Source organism: Schistocerca gregaria, chromosome 2 (genome assembly GCF_023897955.1).
Source record: "Schistocerca gregaria isolate iqSchGreg1 chromosome 2, iqSchGreg1.2, whole genome shotgun sequence".
In the NCBI taxonomy this organism is placed as follows: Eukaryota; Metazoa; Arthropoda; class Insecta; order Orthoptera; family Acrididae; genus Schistocerca; species Schistocerca gregaria.
In genome coordinates, this window is record NC_064921.1 from 865534252 (window position 1) to 865558362 (window position 24111).

The following is a 24111-nucleotide window of genomic DNA, read 5'->3' on the forward strand; positions in this document are numbered from 1 at the left end:
CTTTCTCGAACGCCTGGAATCCGTACCCAGTCTGTTACCCCCAGAAACCATCCTGGTAACCATTGATGCCACTTCCCTATACACAAATATCCCGCACGTCCAGGGCCTCGCTGCAATGGAGCACTTCCTTTCACGCCGATCACCTGCCACCCTACCTAAAACCTCTTTCCTCGTCACCTTAGCCAGCTTCATCCTGACCCACAACTTCTTCACTTTTGAAGGCCAGACATACCAACAATTAAAGGGAACAGCCATGGGTACCAGGATGGCCCCCTCGTATGCCAACCTATTTATGGGTCGCTTAGAGGAAGCCTTCTTGGTTACCCAAGCCTGCCAACCCAAAGTTTGGTACAGATTTATTGATGACATCTTCATGATCTGGACTCACAGTGAAGAACAACTCCAGAATTTCCTCTCCAACCTCAACTCCTTTGGTTCCATCAGATTCACCTGGTCCTACTCCAAATCCCATGCCACTTTCCTAGATGTTGACCTCCATCTGTCCAATGGCCAGCTGCACACATCCGTCCACATCAAACCCACCAACAAGCAACAGTACCTCCATTATGACAGCTGCCACCCATTCCATATCAAACGGTCCCTTCCCTACAGCCTAGGCCTTCGTGGCAAACGAATCTGCTCCAGTCCTGAATCCCTCGACCATTACACCAACAACCTGAAAACAGCTTTCGCATCCCGCAACTACCCTCCCAACCTGGTACAGAAGCAGATAACCAGAGCCACTTCCTCATCCCCTCAAACCCAGAACCTCTCACAGAAGAACCCCAAAAGTGCCCCACTTGTAACAGAATACTTCCCGGGACTGGATCAGACCTTGAATGTGGCTCTCCAGCAGGGATACGACTTCCTAAAATCCTGCCCCGAAATGAGATCCATCCTTCATGAAATCCTCCCCACTCCACCAAGAGTGTCTTTCCGCCGTCCACCTAACCTTCGTAACCTCTTGGTTCATCCCTATGAAATCCCCAAACCACCTCCCCTACCCTCTGGCTCCTACCCTTGCAACCGCCCCCGGTGTAAAACCTGTCCTATGCACCCTCCCACCACCACCTACTCCAGTCCTGTAACCCGGAACGTGTACACGATCAAAGGGAGAGCCACATGTGAAAGCACCCACGTGAGTTACCAACTGACCTGCCTGCACTGTGATGCTTTCTATGTGGGAATGACCAGCAACAAACTGTCCATTCGCATGAATGGACACAGGCAGACAGTGTTTGTTGGTAATGAGGATCACCCTGTGGCTAAACATGCCTTGATGCACGGCCAGCACATCTTGGCACAGTGTTACACCGTCCGAGTTATCTGGATACTTCCCACCAACACCAACCTATCCGAACTCCGGAGATGGGAACTCGCCCTTCAGTATATCCTCTCTTCTCGATATCCGCCAGGCCTCAACCTCCGCTAATTTCAAGTTGCCGCCGCTCATACCTCACCTGTCTTTCAACAACTTCTTTGCCTCTGTACTTCCGCCTCGACTGACATCTCTGCCCTTAACTCTTTGCCTTTAAATATGTCTGCTTGTGTCTGTGTATGTGCGGATGGATGTGTGTGTGTGTGTGTGCGAGTGTACACCTGTCCTTTTTTTCCCCTAAGGGAAGTCTTTCCGCTCCCGGGATTGGAATGACTCCTTACCCTCTCCCTTAAAACCCACATCCTTTCATTTTTCCCTCTCCTTCCCTCTTTCCTGACGAAGCAACTGCCAGTTGCGAAAGCTCGTAATTCTGTGTGTGTGTTTGTGTGTTTTGTTCATGTGCCTGTCTGCCGGCGCTTTCCCGCTTGGTAAGTCTTGGAATCTTTGTTTTTAAAATATATATATATATATATATATATATATATATATATATATATATATATATATATATATATATATATATATATATATATATATATTTGAGGCTGTCATATACGTAGTCAGTCATGACTAATGGTCTAAACGTTCTACTTGTTTTCTAGGCCTCAGTGGCATAATGGGCCTGGGAATGATCTCACCTAATCCAGCATTTACTACCATGATGACAACATTTGGCCTTGCTGGTATTGTGGGTTACCACACAGTGTGGGGAGTAACACCTGCTCTTCATTCACCGCTCATGTCTGTCACCAATGCCATCTCTGGCATCACAGCTGTGGGAGGTTTGCTGCTTATGGGCGGTGGGGTTATGCCACAGAACACTGTGCAGGTGAGAACTTTTGTTGATTACTAGTGAGGAAGTGATAAAAATGAAAATTAGTGTAGTTTGAATAAAAATATCTGTAATTACTTATGCATATAGGAGTGTATAAATTCCCTTTTGAAACTGATAGGCTATCTGGAAATCACTGGGTAGATGATGAGTAGATTAGGAATCCATGTTGGGAGATAAATTGTTTCCATGCTGTAGGAATTAAAACTATGTTTTACAAGGTGTGTCCAGAAAGTAAATGCCATTTCCTTCTACCAACACTCCAGCACTAGCATCACAGTTCTGCACATTCACACTCACCTCTGAGGTTCATTGTTTTTCCACTGATACCGTGACAGCCAGATTGTGTTGTGTTTTCATTTTCAGTGATCGTTCAGAATGTTTAGCACAATATCTGAGCCCGGTGATTGTGAAAAGCATTTCATAATATGGTTTTGAATACAAAGATGTTAAGCCCACTGAAATTCATCATCAGTTTGTAGAGATTTATGGTGAACAACAATCAATGGAGTGGAGGCATTAATGATTCCCCAAAAAACAAAAGCTCAAAAGAATGTTGTCACCTCAGAAAATCATGTGCACTGTGTTCTGGGACAGGCAGGGCATTCTGTTTGTTGAGTTGCTTATGCGAAGTGAAACCGTCGGTGCGGTGTGATACTGTGAAACACTGAGAGAACTTTGCACCTCCCCATTCTGCTAGTGTCAGTCAAAATCTTATTCAACAATTTGGTTGGGAGCAGTTCAATCACCCTCTGTACAACCCTGATCTTGTACCTCTGACTACCACTTGTTCTTGAACTTGAAGTGTAATTTTGGAGTAAGGTGTTTTGACTGTGATTGACACAGAAAAAGTGTTCAACAGTGGCTGTCATGACTGGCAGCATGTTTCTATGGAGAGGGTGTAGAAAAGTTTGTTTCCGACTATAACAAATGTCTGAACAATGGTGGCAACTATGTAGAAAAATAATTTAGGATATGCTCTTTCTTGAAAAAATACATTTTGGTCTGAAAATATGTTTTTATGAGTTTATTTCCAAAACTGTACTTAGTTTTCATAAGTACCTCATAAATTTGTCTGCATCTGATGGGTGACGTAGTCTGACATAATTAATTACAAAATGAACCTTCTTTGCTTCTTAGCGAGTGGGCTACTACATTGAATGTGAACTAAATTCCAGTTAACTTAACACAGGCCCAAAGGACATTTGCTTTCATACTGATTAATTCATAGACTGGGATTATTAATGGAAATAATGTTATAATAAATAAAAAGCACTATATTGCTCATGCTCTACAGGGTTAATTTGCTGCATTAATTGGTTTTTGGTTTACAAGGCTATCATCAGACTTCCAAGTAATTGTAGTTTGTGGAAAAAATAGCTTTCGGTTTCATTATAAATTATATGCACTTGGATGGAAGTGATGATTTCTTCTGCTTGAATGGTGCCCTAAAAGGAAAGCAGGAGCCATCATATCACATTGTTTTCAATACAGTTGTACCTTGCTCTCACTATTTGTCAATGTGCACCAGAAGTCACGATCCCAGAATTTTTTCTCATAGTTGAAACATTTAATGACAATGTTCCTGCACCTATCCACATCTCTTTGCACTGTAAAATTAATGATCAGAGGGAGATGTCCAAAGCAGTGGTTTCTGTACCACTACTAAGTTGGTGATTCTGAGTTACATACCTTGTTTCCAGTTGCTATTATCCAGAGTTGCATTGGCAAGCATTTTGGTGCACTGCAGCCTGTCAATCAACTGCAACAATTTGTAACAATCTACAACAGCTGATTGTGCCCCTGTCATCTACAGTTCTGTCACATTTTGTCTATCTTGCTCTCACTTGTCAGGTTGGACAGCAGTATATAAAGTCCAAGAATATCTCAGTCAGAAAATATGCCAAACTGTTTCATTCATCAGGGTAACAGGAACACTTTCTCTCCAACACAGCAGGCATCTCTAACTCAGTTGTTCATCAATAACTGTCTTTGCTCACTTAATTGTTTTAAGGTGTTACAGACAACAGTGCATGGTATATTTGCTTTCTTCTACTTGTATGCTTTAGAATACAAACATGACTTATTTACTTAAGTTTGTAACTTTTGATTTTCTTCACACTTGTTCAGTATACAGATTGAATAACATAGTGATAAACTACAGCCCTGTCTCACTCCCTTCTTAATAACAGCTTTCCTTTCATGTCCTTTAACGTACAACAATATCTGGTTTCTGTTCAGTTGTAGATAACCTTTCACACCCCATATTTTATGCCTGCAATCTTCAGATTTCAGAGAGTAAATTACTGTCAACACAGTCGAAAAAATTCATTGCTAATACATTCAAATAGATCATTACCAGTATATAATCCTATGATATCCTTGACACACTGAGTATCTTTGGGAAATACATCCGGACCTGGGATTGTTGCTGTAGTAGTAGTAGTAGTTGTTGTTGTTCTTGTTGTTGTCTTCGGTCCTGAGACTGGTTTGATACAGCTCTCCATGCTACTCTATCCTGTGCAAGCTTCTTCATCTACCAGTACTTACTGCAACCTACATCCTTCTGAATCTGTTTAGTGTATTCATCTCTTGGTCTCCCTCTACAATTTTTACCCTCCACACTGCCCTCCAATGCTAAATTTGTGATCCCTTGATGCCTCAGAACATGACCTACCAACCGGTCCCTCCTTCTTGTAAAGTTGTGCCACAAACTCCTCTCCTCCCCAATTCTGTCCAATACCTCCTCATTAGTTATGTGATCTACCCCTCTAATCTTCAGCATTCTTCTGTAGCACCACATTTCGAAAGCTTCTATTCTCTTCTTGTTCAAACTATTTATTGTCCATGTTTCACTTCCATACATGGCTACACTCCATACAAATACTTTCAGAAACGATTTCCTGACACTTAAATCAATAATCAATGTTAACAAATTTCTCTTCTTCAGAAACGCTTTCCTTCCCATTGCCAGTCTACATTTTATATCCTCTCTACTTCGACCATCATCAGTTATTTTGCTCCCCAAATAGCAAAACTCCTTCACTACTTTAAGTGTCTCATTTCCTAATTTAATTCCCTCAGCATCGCCTGACTTAATTCGACTACACTCCATTATCCTCGTTTTGCTTTTGTTGATGTTCATCTTACATCCTCTTTTCAAGATACTGTCCATTCCATTCAACTGCTCTTCCAAGACCTTTGCTCTCTCTGACAGAATTACAATGTCATCGGCAAACCTCAATGTTTTTATTTCTTCTCCATGGACTTTAATACCTACTCCAAATTTTTCTTTTGTTTCCTTCACTGCTTGCTCAATATACAGATTGAATAACATCGGGGACAGGCTGCAACCCTGTCCCACTCCCTTCCCAACCGCTGCCTCCCTTTCATTCCCCTCGACTCTTATAACTGCCCTCTGGTTTCTGTACAAATTGTAAATAGCCTTTTGCTCCCTGTGTTTTACCCCTGCCACCTTCAGAATTTGAAAGAGAGTATTCCAGTCAACATTGTCAAAAGCTTTCTCTAAGTTTACAAATGCTAGAAATGTAGGTTTGCCTTTCCTTAATCTATTTTCTAAGATGCGTCGTAGGGTCAGTATTGCCTCACGTGTTCCAATATTTCTACGGAATCCAAACTGATCTTCGCCAAGGTCGGCTTCTACTGCTTTTTCCATTCGTCTGTAAAGAATATGTGTTAGTATTTTGCAGCTGTGGCTTATTAAACTGATAGTTTGGTAATTTTCACATCTGTCAACACCTGCTTTCTTTGGGGTTGGAATTATTATATTCTTCTTGAAGTCTGAGGGTATTTCACCTGTCTCATACATCTTGCTCACCAGATGGTCGAGTTTTGTGAGGACTGGCTCTCCCAAGGCCGTCAGTAATTCCAGTGGAATGTTGTCTACTCCCGGGGCCTTGTTTTGACTCAGGTCTTTCAGTGCTCTGTCAAACTCTTCACGCAATATCGTCTCTCCCATTTCATCTTCATCTACATCCTCTTCCATTTCCATAATATTGTCCTCAAGTACATTGCCCTTGTATAGACCCTCTATATACTCCTTCCACCTTTCTGCTTTCCCTTCTTTGCTTAGAACTGGGTTTTCACCTGAGCTCTTGATATTCAGACAAGTGGCTCTCTTTTCTCCAAAGGTCTCTTTAATTTTCCTGTAGGCAGTATCTATATTACGCCTAGTGAGATAAGCCTCTACATCCTTGCATTTGTCCTCTAGCCATCCCTGCTTAGCCATTTTGCATTTCCTGTCGATCTCATTTTTGAGACGTTTGTATTCCTTTTTGCCTGCTTCATTTACTGCATTTTTATATTTTCTCCTTTCATCAATTAAATTCAATATTTCTTCTGTTACCCAAGGATTTCTACTAGCCCTCATCTTTTTACCTACTTGATCCTCTGCTGCCTTCACTACTTCATCCCTCAGAGCTACCCATTCTTCTTCTACTGTATTTCATTCCCCCATTCCTGTCAAATTGTTCCCTTATGCTCTCCCTGAAACTCTCTACAACCTCTGGTTCTTTCAGTTTATCCAGGTCCCATCTCCTTAAATTTCCAACTTTTTGCAGTTTCTTCAGCTTTAATCTACAGTTCATAGCCAACAGATTGTGGTCAGAGTCCATATCTGCCCCTGGAAATGTCTTAAAATTTAAAACCTGGTTCCTAAATCTCTGTCTTACCATTATATAATCTATCTTATGCCTTCTAGTATCTCCAGAATTCTTCCATGTATACAACCTTCTTTTATGATTCCTGAAGCAAGTGTTAGCTATGATTAATTTATGCTCTGTGCATAATTCTACCAGACGGCTTCCTCTTTCATTTCTCTCCCCCAATCCATATTCACCCACTATGTTTCCTTCTATCCGTTTTGCTACTCTCGAATTCCAGTCACCCATGACTATTAAATTTTCGTCTCCCTTCACTACCTGAATCATTTCTTTTATCTCATCATACATTTCATCAACTACTTCATCATCTGCAGAGCTAGTTGGCATACAAACTTGTACTACTTTTGTATGCTTGGGCTTCGTGTCTATCTTGGCCACAATAATGCGTTCACTATGCTGTTGGTAGTAGCTTACCCGCACTCCTATTTTTTTTTATTCTTTATTAAACCTACTCCTGCATTACCCCTATTTGATTTTGTATTTATAACCCTGTATTCACCTGACCAAAAGTCTTGTTCCTCCTGCCACCGAACTTCACTAATTCCCACTATATCTAACCTCAACCTATCCATTTCCCTTTTAAAATTTTCTAACCTACCTGCCCGATTAAGGGATCTGACACTCCACACTCCGATCCGTAGAATGCCAGTTTTCTTTCTCCTGATGACGACATCCTCCTGATTAGTCGCCGCCCCGAGATCCGAATGGGGGACTATTTTACCTCCGGAATATTTTACCCAAAAGGATGCCATCATCATTTAACCATACAGTAAAGCTGCATGCCCTCGGGAAAAATTACGGCCGTAGTTTCCCCTTGCTTTCAGCCGTTCGCAGTAGCAGCACAGCAAGGCCGTTTTGGTTAGTGTTGGAAGGCCAGATCAGTCAATCATGAAGACTGTTGCCCCTGCAACTACTGAAAAGGCTGCTGCCCTTCTTCATAAATCACATGTTTGTCTGGCCTCTCAACAGATACCCCTCTGTTGTGGTTGCACCTACGGTACGGCCATCTGTATCTCTGAGGCACGCAAGCCTCCCCACCAATGGCAAGGTCCATGGTTCATGGGGGTAGGGGACCTGGGGATCCTTCAAAGTTATTATTGGTTCTCGGTAAATCAAAGTCAGATCACCGTGTACTGTCTTGTTCATCTGATTCTGTTGAATCATTTGGCAACCGTGGTGTTTGCCAAATTCTTCTTGGATTCAATTTCATTATCTTCCTATGATTGTGCTTCACTTTCCTTTTTTTGATATCCAATGTCTTCTTCCCAACCAGCCATGTCGTCCAGAATGTCAGACAAGATGTCCACGCATTCATTGTAAATAATCTTACTGTCTCTTTCATCCGCCATGATGAAATGGCACAAGTACTTATAAAAACAAAAAACTTGTTGAAATCTGTAACTTATTGTTACCTAAACAGAACACTAACAGAATGCCAAAGATACTAAATTGCTGTCGCCGACCACTGCGCGATACTACGCTCACAACACCACTGTGGTGTCGCTGGCCACTGAGCAATACTGTTTAGACGATACCACTGTGGTGACTATTTCGCATACGACACCACTGTGGTGTCGCCAGATGCCAAAGTTTTAAGAGGTATGCTGTACCTTCCGCAAGATTTTGCAACACTCCATCTCTCCTGAGATGGAGTGTTGCTTTGTGTGTGTGTATGGGGGAGGGGCAGCATGTGCATGTGCATGCACCAGAATTAATTGGGCTCGGACCTATTTTAGTACATCTGGGACACCATCAAAGAAAAAGTGTGCTTGTTGGATTCAGTTATAAGTAAGTAAGTCCATGAGTTGTGAACAACAGTTAAGGAATTGTGCTTGAGGATGACTCCCCAATGCCTTATACATCTCGTTGACTCTACGCTAAGCTATGTCAATGCTGCCTTCAGACATACAAATATATCTTGCAGATAGATTGGAGCCCAAGCCATCATAATAGATTTAAGATATCCAGAGAGATGACGATTAATTTCTTGCCATATTTTAAATAGTATCTGTTATAACATACCCAACAATTTTAATTTTTTTCCCTCCCCACTATCTTTCATCATTTGATTTATTTTTTTCATTATCGTCTCTCATTAAACTATTTCAGTAAGTGTATGTTATCAGTGCATTTGTTTAATGAGTTATCTGAAACAAAATTTCAGGCATAAAGTAAAGTATGTAAAATTAGTAAGTAAATGTGAGATGGTTATTAAAATTGTTGTTACTATTGATCTTATTTTCTAGACTTTGGCAGCAGCTGCAGCATTTGTTTCCTTCATTAATGTTTATGGTGGCTTCCTGGTAACTAAGAGGATGCTGGATATGTTTAAGAGGTGTGTATCACTTATTAAGAGCTGTGAAATGTAAGTAAATATAATTAGAAAATTCCATAAATCAAAAAGATAGATTCACAAGGAAGAAGAACCAGTTGTAAAGGCCAACAATAGGAGAAATAAGTATGAAGTTGTGAGTTTTTGAAATCTCTGTTCTTTCTTCACCAGCTTTGGAGAAGAAGAGATAGTAAGGAGATCACTAAGAGCATCAAAGGATAAGGCAGACATTGTAGTCGACATTCCAATACTTATGTAGCCCCCTTCTGGACGCTTAGTATCAATTAAAGTTTTCCTGCTTCCCATTGATTAATTTAGTTATTTCTGTGTCATTTTGTTGAATTTAGTTTCCTTTTACGATAATTTTAATTTCTATTTTTCCTTCATTTTCAGTTATTTTTACACTCAGATCTTCTATTCTAGCTTTTTAAATTTTCATTTATAGTATTTCTTTTGATGCACACTTACATTTTGTTGTAGTTACATAATTTCCTTTGTCCTGTTGTGTATCTTCCTTTACCCTGGTTCTTTGTTAATTTTTCTGTTCAAACCCTGTATAGTATAATTATCTTCCAAACTGGTCTGCTTTGCTAGATGAAAGAACCTCTGACTGTTACAAATATAGTTTCATTGTCCTTTGGTTAGCAGAAACAGGTAACAACTCATTTCGCACTACTTCCTGCATATGTGATGTCATTTGGACATTACATGTTATATCAATGACAGTGTGATTGGTTATCAACTTTGTGATGAGGAAGAATATGAATGTTGTTCTTTGTTTCACCCAAAGAAATTTAAGCTGTCCTCTTGGGTTCGTCCTAATCAAACACTCAGAAATCACCACATATTCGGATACAAGAGCCAGAAATTTGTAAGAAGAGAGAATGTGAATTTTATTGCAGCTTGTTTTAGTCACAGCATTTAAAGCTGTGCTCTTAGGTTCCCACCTAACCCCACTTTCAGAATTTGCCACATATTCATAAATAAACAGTGAGATATTTGTGACAGGGAAGAATGTTAATGTTATTGCTACTCAATTCACTCACAGCAGTTTAAGCTGTTCTCTTTGGTTCATGCCTAACCATACACTTGGAAGTCACCATGCATTTGGAAACAAAGAGCCAAATATTTGTGAGAAGGAAGACAATGAATTTTATTGCTGCTCATTTCAGTCATCATAAATTAAGCTGATCTCCGAGGTTCTTGACGAACCACATACTCTGAAATTGCTAACTATTTGTTTCATCCTTCATTCTCTAATTAGGCAGACACACACACACACACACACAAACCTTGCATGTGGTGTGATGTGACTCTACATCTTTTGATTTGAGAAACATCATCATTATCCATTACACTAGCTCATACTGATATGACTTTCCTCTCTTGTCTTTATCATAGTATCTCTTGAAGGTTTATATCATTGATGCATCATTAAGAGAGATTTAATATTGATGGTGGCATGTTTGTGATAAATTTTCAGTGCTCTGTTACCTTATAATGGCATACTGAAAATTATATTACAAGCACATTTCATGCTTACTTTGTAAATTGTTGGTTATGCCAACTCACTCCTGAGAGAGCACTCTTATATGAACACATTAAGCATCGATAAAATGGTGTATGATTTTCAGTTATAGCAATAATTGTAATAAATCATTCCAAGAATGACATGTTTTTATGAATCTCTGATATGCATGCATGAGGTCTTGTGAGGTGCCTGTGTAGCATGCTAGCAAAAATCGATAGCAGTTTCTGCGGTTGTCGATATAGAGCTTGACGTCACATATGTGGAAAGAGCTGTGGACCAACTGCTTTGCTACAGAAACATGAATGATTTCCTGGTTAATTGCACTATTTTATAGGGATATGTAGGGGTTGGTTCAGTTGTGTAATCTGACACACAGGAATTGTACATTACTCTGACCAAACTAACCACTGCTCCACCAAATTTATCCAGTCTTAATGTAATGCCCACAATTATTTTGTTACGTAAACACACAAAAAATACTGCTAACCATATTTACTAATAAAATTTCATAAAAAGTAAAATTTGAGTAACAGGAAATTTTAATAATTTTAACACATACGTGTGTACTGTATTGTTTGGAATATACTGATAGTTCAGATTACTGAATATAACCCAAAACAGCACATGTGCACAATTCGCAAACTCAAAGTAATTCATTCAAGTGCATAGATGTAATATTAGATTGAAGCAAAACATTCAATACACTGTTGTTTTATGTAGACCACACTATGCATAACAACTGCGAATTTTCAGAAAGCATGAATAAAAGAAAAAGAATATCACCGTATCCAAAACTGAAATACCAAAGAGTTATTATTTATATAAGCTATTCTGATGTAGCGCTCAAAGTCAAAATAAATTTTAATGTGATTAAAGTTTCTCATAATTTGTAATCTTATGAGACTGAGCTTTCAAACTACTAATTGTGTCTTGTTATCCACAATTATTAAATAATTTTCTATAACATTGTCATTAGACAACAAACTATCAAAATGTGTTAAATAAAATGATTTTCAGTGAATCATAAATTTGTGCATAGGTTACTATTTGCAAAGTAAGTTGTTGATCATTGCTTTTGATTGGGAAAAAAAAAGAGACAGTTGAACACTCGAACACAGACAAAGAAACAGTACTCAAAATTATGCCTTTTTAGAATTCAAACTCTGTCACACAGCATCCACTAGCAGACCTTCTGGTTCATGGGAGAGTGTTTTCAACAGAAAACAGGGTATGCAGTAATTTATGGATGACTGAAATCATTAGATAATACCATTAAAAAGTACAAATACAAACATTTACTACTGATATTTTTACAAATGTAAATTTAAAAAGGTTACAATTTACTGTTCACTTGGATGTTTTAGGAATGTGTAAAAATCTCAAATATTAAAGGATTTCATTACTTGATGGAGAAATACATCCATGGTAGAGGGAGCTGACCTTGCAGATTTGGGACAACTTTGAAATATAGGAAAGTCTTGATCGCACAATGCTTTATTAAGCACTATGCGTTTCGGAATATCGTTGTCAGACTGAAGCTGTGGAATAAAAGGGTACAAGAAAACTGATAATAGCAAGTAGGTACATAATAACAGAAGCAAATATCTTTTTATTCCATGTACAGAAATATCAATTAGTATTGTAGTTACATTTAAATCTAAACATAGTACAAAGCTCACGAAAGTGAATACATAGACTGAAATAATACAGATCTCATCTCTCGTAGGTGTACTTGACAGTGTGTTTGTCTATTTGAAGACAACCAGTGCCAGACTGAGTGTGGCGATTAAGCTATCAAATAAGGGAACAAAGGTCAGCAGGTGGTCTAGCATTAAACATAAAAAGGAAATCAAAAGGTAAATTTACAAACAACTAAGCATTGTGATTAACTACATGTCAAAAGCTAGTGAACATCATGACAAAGATACATTTATGCTACTTTTATAGAGGAGAAACTCATATAATGACAGCATGAAACGCGTGTCATTAGGAAGCATCACAAACAGTGTTACAGAGGTAGTCATTAGTCAATAAATGGAAACAGAACACATATTTGCAATCAATAACTGGTGTGGTACAACATAAACATGAAACTGTTGTAGACACGAAATAAAATATAATTGTCAAATAATAATTTTACATCACTCACTAAATTAAGCATTACATAAGTATCACAAATGTAGTCATATTAAAACAGATGAAAATATCGTAGATGACATATAACAATCATTTAGGTGAGCCTTGGCTATTGGCAACAACCTGAATTAAAAAGGAACAATTATACAATGGAAGGGATTTTTGTATTTTTTAACTTAATGGTGTACTATTAGATTGTAGAACAGTCCAGTTTACAAGCACAACAAAATGAAATGTTAGATGAGTATGACCTTTAGCAATAACATTACAATAGTCACACAAATAATGGATGACATACAATACAATCATTTAGGTAAGCCAACATGAGTAGCAACAATTTGAAATAAAACTGAAGCTAATATTACAACTTTTCTTTATTTTATATTTAAGAACATAAAGGTATAGTATCAGACTGTATAACAGCTCAGCTTTAAGGGGATGTGCGAGGAGACAACATCTTAGCATCTTGTGGTTGAGAATGTAGAGTTAAGATCATTAGTTGACAAAAACTGATGCCTAGGCAATTGTAACGCTGAAACAATGATTATGCTATTTTGGAATTGATGCATTCCATTTGGACATGTATTTATATGAAATGCAATGTGAACATGTAAACAGTATGGAAATGTAGAACTATGTATAACAAAGTAAGCATGTTGAAATGGCAGCGAAACCCAAACATTCAACTTTCATAGGGTTAACAACAGTGTAATGTACATGCACAGGTATCTATATTCAATGCGAGAAGTTAAATTTACTGTGCCCATGATGTGGAATGCATGCATTTTAAAGTATGTCAGACGAATAGGATAAAGTAATAATGTTGGCAAATGAAAAGTACCAATACACGACACATCATCTGTAATTAAAGGAGCTGCACACATTAAAATGAGAGGAAATTTACACATGTGGTGAAGACACAACATAGCACAGAAATCAAGAGTATTTTGAATGAACCTGGTGTACATAACATACAATGTGGAGATTGTGATAATTTCTATATTGGTAAGATGGGGAGAGATTTCAATACTCGATACAGACAGCACTTGTATCCCATTAACACCAGTGCTCTGTGACAGCATTTTAAAATGAAGAAGCATAGCTTGCTGCTGATAGCTGAAGGACTCGGGGTTTCATTGTCACCCCTCATAGTCATTTGTTAGACATTTTGGAAGAATTTAAAACATGTACATGCCAAATTTATCAGTCACTTCAATTACTTAATGAACAGGTGTTTTTCAGTAGGAACAGGTTCTTACATTTATTTGGAGACACTACATGAAATATATCTCGGGTTGAACCAATTGATCTAAGATTGGTCACAATCATCTAGAATTTGAGAGCTATATATGATGCAGCTATTATAGCTGAATGTACGTCAGCATCTTCCACCCTGTTAGATGGTGCCACCATTCTCATGGGCCGATCTGATGTCGCTGCCTTGCCAGGTTTTTTCTTTAGATTCACTTGACCTCAAGAGATGGAGCCAGTGTTTTCGGAGGCCACTACTGTAGTGTATCTGATCCTTTAATAACAGATGATGTGTAGTGCATTGGTATTTTGCATTTGGCAACATTAGTCCTTTATCTTATTCATATGACTTACTTAAATATTTTATCATGACACATCCATGCTTCCTACCACGCGTTCCACATCTTGGGCACAGTAAGTTTAACTTCTCGCATTGAATACATATACCCGTGCATGTACATTACACTGTGGTTAACCCAATGAAAGTTGAATGTTTGGGTTTTGCGGCCATTTCAACATGCTTACTTTGTTATACATAGTTTTACATTAGCATACTGTTTACATGTTCACATTGCATTTCATACAAATACATGTCCAAATGGAATCCATCAATTCCAAAATAGCATAATCATTGTTTCAGCATTACAGTTGCCTAAGGATCAGTTTTTGTCAACTAATGATCTTAACTCTACATCCTCAACCACAAGATGCTAAGATGTTGTCTCCTCGCACATCCCCTTAAAGCTGAGCTGTTATACAGTCTGATACTATACCTTTATGTTCTTAAATATAAAATAAAGAAAAATTGTATTATTAGCTTCAGATTTATTTCAGATAGTTATTACTCATGTTGCCTTACATAAATGAGTGTATTGTATATTATCCATTATTTGTGAGACTATTGTAATGTTATTGCTGTTGGTCATACACATCTAACATTTCATTTTGTTGTGCTTGTAAACTAGTAACAGCTGGACTGTTCTACAATCTATTAGTACACCATTAAGTAAAAAAAAAAAATCCTTTCTATTGTATAATTGTTCATTTTCAATTCAAGTTGGTGCCAATAACCAAGGCTCACCTAAATGATTCTGTTACATGTCATCTATGGTATTTTCATCTGTTCTAATATGACTACATTTTTTATACTTATGTAATGCTTAATTTAGTGTTTGATGCAAACTTATTCTTTGACAACTTGTACATCAGTTTCATGATTATATTGTACCACTGCAGTTATTGGTTGCAAATATGTCTTCCATTTTCATTATTGACTAATGGCTACCTCTGTAACATTGTTCATGATGCTTCCTAATAACATGCATTTTATACTGTCAGTATATGAGTTTCTCCTCTATAAAAGTGGCATAAATGTATCTTTGTCATGGTGTTCACAAGTTTCTGACATGTAGTTAATTGCAATGCATAGTTGTTTGTAAATTTACTCTTTGACTTCCTTTTTATGGTTAATGCTAGCACCAACTAATGGCCTTCATTTGCTTATTGGATAGCTTAAAAGTTTCTGGACCGAAGACCACAACAACAACAATCTTCACATTCATTTCGGCACTGGTTCCTTTCGAACAGACAGTGGCACTGTCAAATACACGTACACGAGATGAGATCTGTCTTATATTCAGTCTGTGTGTTCACTTTCATGCACTGTGTACTAAAGTTTAATTTAAATTTAATTACAATACTACTTGAAATTATGTATATTGAATACTAAGATGCATACTCAAATTATTATGCATATATTTGCTATCATTAATATACTTGTACAGTTTATTCTACAGCCTCAGTCTTCAATAAAAAAAATGTGCAATCAAGATCTTTCTATGTTTCAAAGTTGTGTCATTAAAGGATTTGGCATATAATTGGTTTTTTATTTTACAGTTTAGCTAAATTAGTTTCCAGTCACACACAATGATTATTAAGTTTATCAAATCAACGTAATTCTTCAAATTACTTTTTATGCAGTTTTATGCAGGCATTCATCATGAGAAAAGTTTTTTTCTGTTTTTGGTACATTCAAACAACTCACCTGCCACTCTTCAGTACAAAATCCTCCACTATTGATCTGTTTAGTTACCTGCCTCTGTACAGGTCAACCATATCTTGATAGTTGTAGAGTACTTCTTCATTTGTTCAAGATATTAAAAAAAATGCATTGCAATGTGTGTATGTTGCTGAATGGCGAACAACAGCATAATACTAATAGTAGTAGAATTAGTAGTGGTAATAGTATATTCTGACCTTATTTTAAGTTGCTTGAGTTAAATGTGAGTCAATCACATACCTGTTAATATGTCTAATTTTCATTTTTATCAACAATGCAAGTACTGGGCTTTCTGCTTCCAGAATCTGTATGGAAGCATTGTCGCACACTCCCATCTTCATTATTACTGAGAAATGTCACTACATTGAAAATATGTTTGTGTACAGTTTAGGAATGATAATGTGTTCTTCTCAGATGAACAGCACATGTAAGATAATTGTATGCTTACAGTCAGGTTGCTGTTTGCATGATTCTAATTTCTTCATTACAATACTCAGTTGATTTTCAGTCTAATAATGTAAGTCATGGCACATCGTCATCCTCCTTTCCAATGCACTCTCTCTCTCTCTGCCTCTCTCCATCCTCTCTGTTATTCTTTCCTCCTTCTGGTTTGACTTGCCTACTGTTTTATAAATGCTGTAAAACTTTTCTCATTTGTGGCCCATTTCTTGTTTTTCAATATTTATTTGTTCCAGTTTGCTTTCACATCATATTGTGGGATTTGCACAGTATTGTGTGCCTGCTTAGCTGGGCGGTAACGTGCTCGCTTCCCATGTAAGTGCGCCCGGGTTCGATTCCCAGCCAGGTTGGAGATTTTCTCCATTTGGGGACTGGGTGTTCTATCCTCATCATTTCATCCTCATCACTGGCATGGAAGTCACCCAATGTGGTGTTGACTGAAATAAGATTTGCATTTGGTGGCCGAATTTCCCCAGATGGGGCCTTCTGGCCAATGATGCCATATGCTCATTTCATTTCATTTTTGCTTAATATGACTGACGGAAAACCTGAGAAGAGTGTTTGCAACAGATCCATTGGAAATGGCTGAAAAGTCACATCACATCCATTGCTTTTGCAGATCTTATTTTGTACCTATTGCTGAACACAAATTATTGATAAGGCATAAATTTTCTGGGAATTCTGAAGTCACAATAAGTGTGTTGAAGTAGTAGAAATAACAATGTTACTCTTGATGGTGTTGGAAAGTAAATGGATCACTGTTTCATATTAATGCAAGTGTAGTCATTTTATAATTCATTTGTTGCATCTGTATAGGCCGAGTGATCCTCCAGAATACAATTACCTGTATGCCATCCCCGGAGCATCATTCCTTGGCTTGTATGCTTTGGGTGCTGCGCAAGGTTATCCAGAGGTTCACCAAATGGCATACCTACTTTCATCACTGTGCTGTGTTGGAGCCTTGGCTGGTCTCAGTTCTCAGACTACATCTCGTGTTGGCAATAATCTTGGAATTGTAAGTATTTACATAGGCCTCAGTAAATTATCCAGATTATGTTCGCTGTTCTCTGATGGCATGGAGAGTAAGGGATTGTTTTTTGGTCTGATTTGGTGCTTAATCTTGTGATAGAGTGTGGGTGATTGTGTTGCTGGTATAAAGTCTATCAGTAGTGTTAGAGCTTCATTGCATAGGGTATAATCTTGGGTCCAATATTTACAATCACATTTCACATTCAGCTGTACAAAATGGTCCGTGACTAATCTAGTTGTCAGAAGGACACCCGAATATGACAGCCCATGCAGTCAGTCAAAACTGGCCTTTTGCCTAAGATTATTCAGTGACATGTCACACACAATGAACCAGGAATGGTGCTATGTTTGATTTGCAAGTCAGTTGTGGTGCTGTGTAAGATCTCGAGTAATTGTGTTTCCAGAAGATGTGGCTTGGCCAGCTCATCACAGTCAATATCCACAGAGAGATTCAGGAGGCAATAATGTTGTCTGCACCATGATCATGTCTTACGTCAGTCAAAAATTGTACAACATAATCAAGATGGTCGTCTTTTGAAGGGTTACAGATTGAGTCTGGTCACAGTCCATGATTAATGTAGATGTTAAGTGACCTGCCTTCAATATTATCAATGAGATGGTACGTTTCATACACCATAAACAATTGGCTGTCATATGTTGACCACTTTCTTTGGGAGTCAGTCAGTTTCTTGAGAAGAAAATGTAGTGATTGCTGTATACCAGCTATCTCATGCTGAAGCACTGATAGTAGAAATGCCTGAGTTGGAAATGATTGACAGAGAAGCAGTGGGAAGTGGGTGTGGTAGTGTCATAGCCTGAGAAAGACTGTCTTCAACCTGTCTCTCCCCCCCCCCCCCCTCCCCTCCCCTCCCCGAGGCTCACAGTTCTTTCATGAGCTCGTGCGTGGCACACACGAGCTCCTGAGCTATTGCAGCCCATTCTTCTTTCCCTGTCTGCATTTTCTTCATGCTGTCCTCCCTCCTCCCTCCCAATCTTCAGTCTTTCCCTGTTGCAGCCACCTTCCCCTCTCTGTGTCCTGATTTGTATCAACCTGGCTATCCACCTGGTTCCCTGCACATACAGCTGTTATTCAGAATGAACTGCAAGTCAAAGATAATACTGTAGAGGAGCTCTGCCCTGTTGATCAAAGAGTTTGCTAAGGCAATTGACGGTTGAGTCACCACAAACTTTTGCTATAATACAATCCTGAAATTCCCAAAAATTGCTTTAAAGTAGCAAGATTTCTATTGCATTAACTGATTTAGTTTGCAGGTCATTTCTGACCTGCATCTACGCTCATTATCAACATTGGAAATTTGCTTACCATTAAAGTTTTTTTGGTGTTAATTCACTGGTGTGGTATTTTAATTTTCTACAACTTTCCTTCATTTTGATATGCTGATAAATTTTGTTCTTTCAAGTTTATCTGGGTTAAATTGAAAACGGGGTGGAACTGTGAATAACTTTTCAGATTGGTGTAAGTGGAGGTATTGCAGCAACACTGGGACAAATGGCACCAAACACAGAAGTGCTCACCCAGATGGCAGCAGCTATGGCAGTTGGAGGAGCTATTGGTACAACAATTGCTAAGAAGATTGAGATTACAGATTTACCTCAGTTGGTTGCAGCTTTTCACAGGTGAGAATGGTATTGTGCCTTTTCCAGCTATTTCATACTTTAACAGCTTCATTCAAGAGATCAGGAAAGACATGAAAAGATATTTAAATTATGAATATGAGTTGGAATGTGATACTGTTAATCATCACATCAAAATTACATTCATAACAATGATTAGTCATTGCTGGATTTATGTGTGTCATAAGTCATGTCGTTGACAAAAATTCTAAGTGTGAATGGCACCTGTTTTGTTTGAAATAATATTGACACAATTTGTTTTTTGTCCTTATGGCACCTGACAATACTAAAACATTCACTGGTGAAACATGGTACACATCGAACAACTAGGGCTTGCTGGAAATGCAGGTGTGGTGACTTAGTGGGTCCTAAGTTAATGCTTTGTTTCTTGCCTTTCTGAAATTTGTTGATACAGTTTTGTACCATGACATAATAAACAAAATACAGGATGTCCATGGAAGATACCTCAGTTATAAATTTTAGTAGTATCAGCTGTAAGGATTGTAGTTTTGGTTCAACTCAAAATAAAACAGCAATTCAAACAGATTTAGATAAGTGCTTATGTGAGTACTGATTTGTTGTTTTACCGTTGCAACATGTGCAAAATGTTTACTCCTGAGCATAAAGTGTTTTGTTTTCTGCAGTTTGCTAAGAATGAATCTGTAATTTCAGTTCAAAGTGCATTCCGTTTAAAGTCTAAGTGTGATGTCCCGTGTGGCAAGAACATCTGCTGATGGTATACTCAATTTGAAATCCCCTCAGGGCCTCAACATTCATTTGCTGAGTAAGGGCTTGCGACCCCGGGGTTCCTGAGCTGGGAACTGGTAAGCCCTGCCAGCCCTCTGTCACTGTAAGCTCTGGGCATGCTTCAGTGACCACTGTGCGGCGCAGCAGTGGAATGTTGTGTGTTATGGATAATGGGGGTCTTGGCTTCACTTCCTGGACCACAAGGAAGGTACACACCTTTATAAAAAAAACCTCAACCGCAAGGTGTGCTACGTGCTGATCAGGTGAATGGCTGTTGAGGTAAAACAGTCTCTAGCTTGCAACCTCTGGGGCACCTGCCACCCCCCAGTTGCATAAGGCTTATTCAGGCATGCAGGGCTCTGCCTGGGTCGATAGTTGTTTCCCTAGCACCTCGCGGGATCTCTATGGAACAGTCTCATCAAACTACTATTCCTTACAGGATGAGTGTACCATCAGGTAGTACCTACACCCACTCATACAGAGAGCTCGGTTGGTCAGCCCTCCTGAAAAGAAGTCTCAGAATCATAGTAACAGAGCATTAGTGTGCCATAACACTTCCACTGTAATCAAGCAAATACGAGAACCTTCGAGAAAGTCTCCCCTTTCTGCACTCGTAAGGCATTAGAAGGTATTGCTGAGTCTCTAAAAAGTGTCGAATGACTTTGTAATGAAACATTTATAGTTAAAACTGCTAATTCAGCCCAAATATCTAAGCTCTTGGGATGTAAGGCCATAGGTGACCACTGAGTTGTGTCGGAGTTGCATATTAACTTAGTAAGGGTGTGGTTACCTGATCTAATATAATGGAGGTGGACCCCGCAAACTTTCCTTGAAGAACAGAAAAATATGGGCATCATGGAAGGACAGAACTATATGAGGACAGTCAATGGCAAATTGGGAAAATTGGCAGCATTTATTCTAAGTTTAGTTCTTCAGAATTACCTGAACATATCCTTGCAGGCTATATCCATCTTCAGGTTCACTCGTTTGTTTCTAACCCCATGTGATGCTACAAATATCAAAGATTTGGCCATTCCACTATGGGATGTAATGGGAGGGCTACGTGTGGCAATTGTGGGGGCTCAGCACACGAATCAGGCAATTCTTGTACACTTCCTCCAAAATGTGTGAACTACTCTGGAGATTACCCAGTGTGGAGCAGAAAGTGTGAGGTATACAATGAGGAAAGGAAAATTCAGGAGCTGAAAGTCAAGAGACGCATACCCTGTGGTGAAACTCAAAAAACTTTCAAAGCTATGCAACCTCCAGTTTTCACTACTTATTTTGCATCAGCCCTTAAGATGCCAGTTGCTAAGTGTGATGCCTCCACACAAACTCAAGACTACAGATTCAAGTATGAGCACATGCACTTGTCATTCTACCTGTGCGCAAAACGCTCCACTTGCAAGTGAAGTTGTTGGGAAGCCATCAGCAATGGGCTTACCACCTAAGCCACCAACCACTACCCACCATCAGAAGCCAACTAAGCCATCCCCTCAATCCAGGCAACCACCTGTTCCCATCAGTAAAGAAAAACGTCCTTCAAAAAGTAGTTCCAAGTCCAAGAAAGTGGTAGTTAAACCTTCAGGTCTGTGAGCTCTCTCCCTCTTTGATGGGGACTATGCTTAGGAGAATATGGACTTCCAATCGGAGGAAGCGGAGAGTTGGGAACTAGCTAACATTCCCCCTGACCTCCCTGATAAATCACCGCCTCCAAGGGAGAAAGAAAAGAACAACCATCGCCAAACAATGGCTTCCACAGGGTTTCCTGTATTGGAGTGGAATTTAAATGGATATCACTCACATTTGGAAGAATTATAGCTCTTGGTCCAGGTTTTCTGCATCTGCTTACAAGACATGCATCTTAGTCACCGACACATCTGTATTAGAGGGTTACCACCCATACGGGTGATATTAATGAAGACAGGGCTAAAAGTGAAATGGCTGTCTTCACTCATGACAGATGCCACTCCTCTTCTGTCCCTCTTACCAGTGCCATGCAAGCAGTTGTCATGAAAGTTCTCCCAAGGCAGTGTCCTCAGTGTCACATTCTTTGCCATCGCTATCAATGGCATTTCCTTCACAGTCAGGAGCCTTGTCAAATGCTCTTCGTTTTTGGATGACTTTGCCATCTTCTACTCTTCCTCTGGTCTTATGACGATGACGAGGCAGCTACAGCTGACCATTAGGAGGCCGGAAACCTGGTCCTGGACAACTGGGTTTCGGTTCTCATGCAAGAAGGTACTGTGTGCTTTTTGAGGTTTATTGTTTGACTTGAAATTAACTTGGCTCCCACAACTGAGAGAGCTACAAACAAAGGGCTTCTAGTTATTGAATATTTTGAAATGCCTTAGCAGAAAAATGTGGATAGCTGACAGGTGCTGCCTGCTGCAGTTTTATAGAGCATTTGTTTGATCACATTTAGATTATGCCAGTGTGGTTTATGGATCAGCCTGCCTTTGTACCTCAAGATGTTAGATGCTCTCCACCATGAGAGCATTTGGATATTGACTGGAACCTTTTAGACCAACCCAGTTCAGAGTCTGTGTGCAGAGACTGGTGAACCACCACCCTGGATTCAGTAACTTCTCCTTTTGGCTCGACAGGTGCTGAAAATCTGAGGGTCACCTAGGTCATTGACATTTTAGTGGTCCAATCCACCTTTGAACGGCTGTTCAGGAATTGGCCTCATGCAACCAAGCCATTTGGGATATGTGCTACAGACCCTCTCAAGGATCTGGATCTATCAGGCATCAAAATACACAGCCAGGTATGGACTGCTTTGCTGTCTTGGTGTCTTCAGAGGCCCAAAGTAATTTTAAGCTTGACAGAGTACAAGAAAACTTGTACTCCAGCTTATGTTTTTACAACTTTGTTATCATCCACTTTAAGTACGTCCCACTGTTTCATTGTTGTTTATGCAGATGGATCCGAGCAAGAGACTGCCCTCCATTGTTCTGCTGTTTTCTCTGACAGGGTTTTTAAAGAGTTTGTGAATTCTCTCCAGAATTCACATACATCACTGTACAAGGTTTCTTGTATGTTCAGACTCGCTTAGTGCACTGCAAGCACTTCATCAAATGTATCCAGTAGACCAGCTAATTCAGCTCATCCATGACTCCTTACAGTGGCTCCAACACCATGGCAGGGAGGTGATCTTCTGCTGTGTACCTGACCACATCAGGATCCAGGGCAATGACATGGGGACAAAGCTGCCAAGGAACCATGTTGGGATGGTGCTGTCCATCAATGTCCCATCTCATTGCACGCCATCATCTCATTTTCTGACAGATGCATCATGTGTCAGTGGGAGAATGAATGGTTGCAGGTGGCAGAGAACAAACTGTGGTTGCTCAAATCGACCACAAAGGCTTGGTGGACTTCATGTCAGCCTGGTTACCAAACTGTGCATTGGAAATAGCCCTTTGACAAATGGTGGGTTCCTCCTCTGGGGGAGAGGATCCACCACTTTGTGAAGTTTGTGTTGTACCACTTTCAGCTCAGCATATTTTGTGAATGTGTGCCCTATATACTGATATTAGAGCAGTCCTCAGTCTTGATGGAGGTCTGCCTACCATCCTCACAGATACTGATCCCAGTGTAACAAGAGTGGTGAAATTATGTGAAATGTAAGGGCGCATCCCTAAATTGGAGGAGAAGGGAGACAGACTTTAATACGTTATAAACTGCTCTGTCTGTAGGGACAGCCTTTGTCCCCACCCATGAGTTAAGCATGCTGACTTTTTGTTTAGGACACCAATGACCACGATGTTGAGCACCCCTCACCTCAAATCATCATCATCATCATCATCATCATCATCAATTTGAAACAACCAGATGTGTGTAAAGTTGAAGGCATCAGATGACCAAAAGTATCTGAAGAATATGTTGGACGATGCCAGAGTATGTGACCTCCATAGTCCTAAGAAGCCCGTTCAGAAAGCAACTCTAAAACTTCAGTTGACAAAGATGACAATGTGGAAAGCTTAAAGAAAACATTTACCCTTGTATCTATATTGGTTATTGTTGGCAAGGTTAAT

General features: G+C 39.3%; 1 protein-coding gene across 2 annotated transcripts in view; it reads left to right on the forward strand.

The window, feature by feature from the left end:
• The window catches only part of LOC126335243 (NAD(P) transhydrogenase, mitochondrial-like), a 219289-nt gene that overhangs the window by 162659 nt on the left and 32519 nt on the right, over positions 1-24111 (forward strand). For both annotated transcript variants that reach the window (XM_049998282.1, XM_049998283.1), the window contains exons 9-12: positions 1981-2207; positions 9139-9227; positions 17477-17675; positions 19161-19327. In XM_049998282.1, the coding sequence (XP_049854239.1) occupies positions 1981-2207; positions 9139-9227; positions 17477-17675; positions 19161-19327 (682 nt within the window). The remainder of the gene's footprint in view (positions 1-1980; positions 2208-9138; positions 9228-17476; positions 17676-19160; positions 19328-24111) is intronic.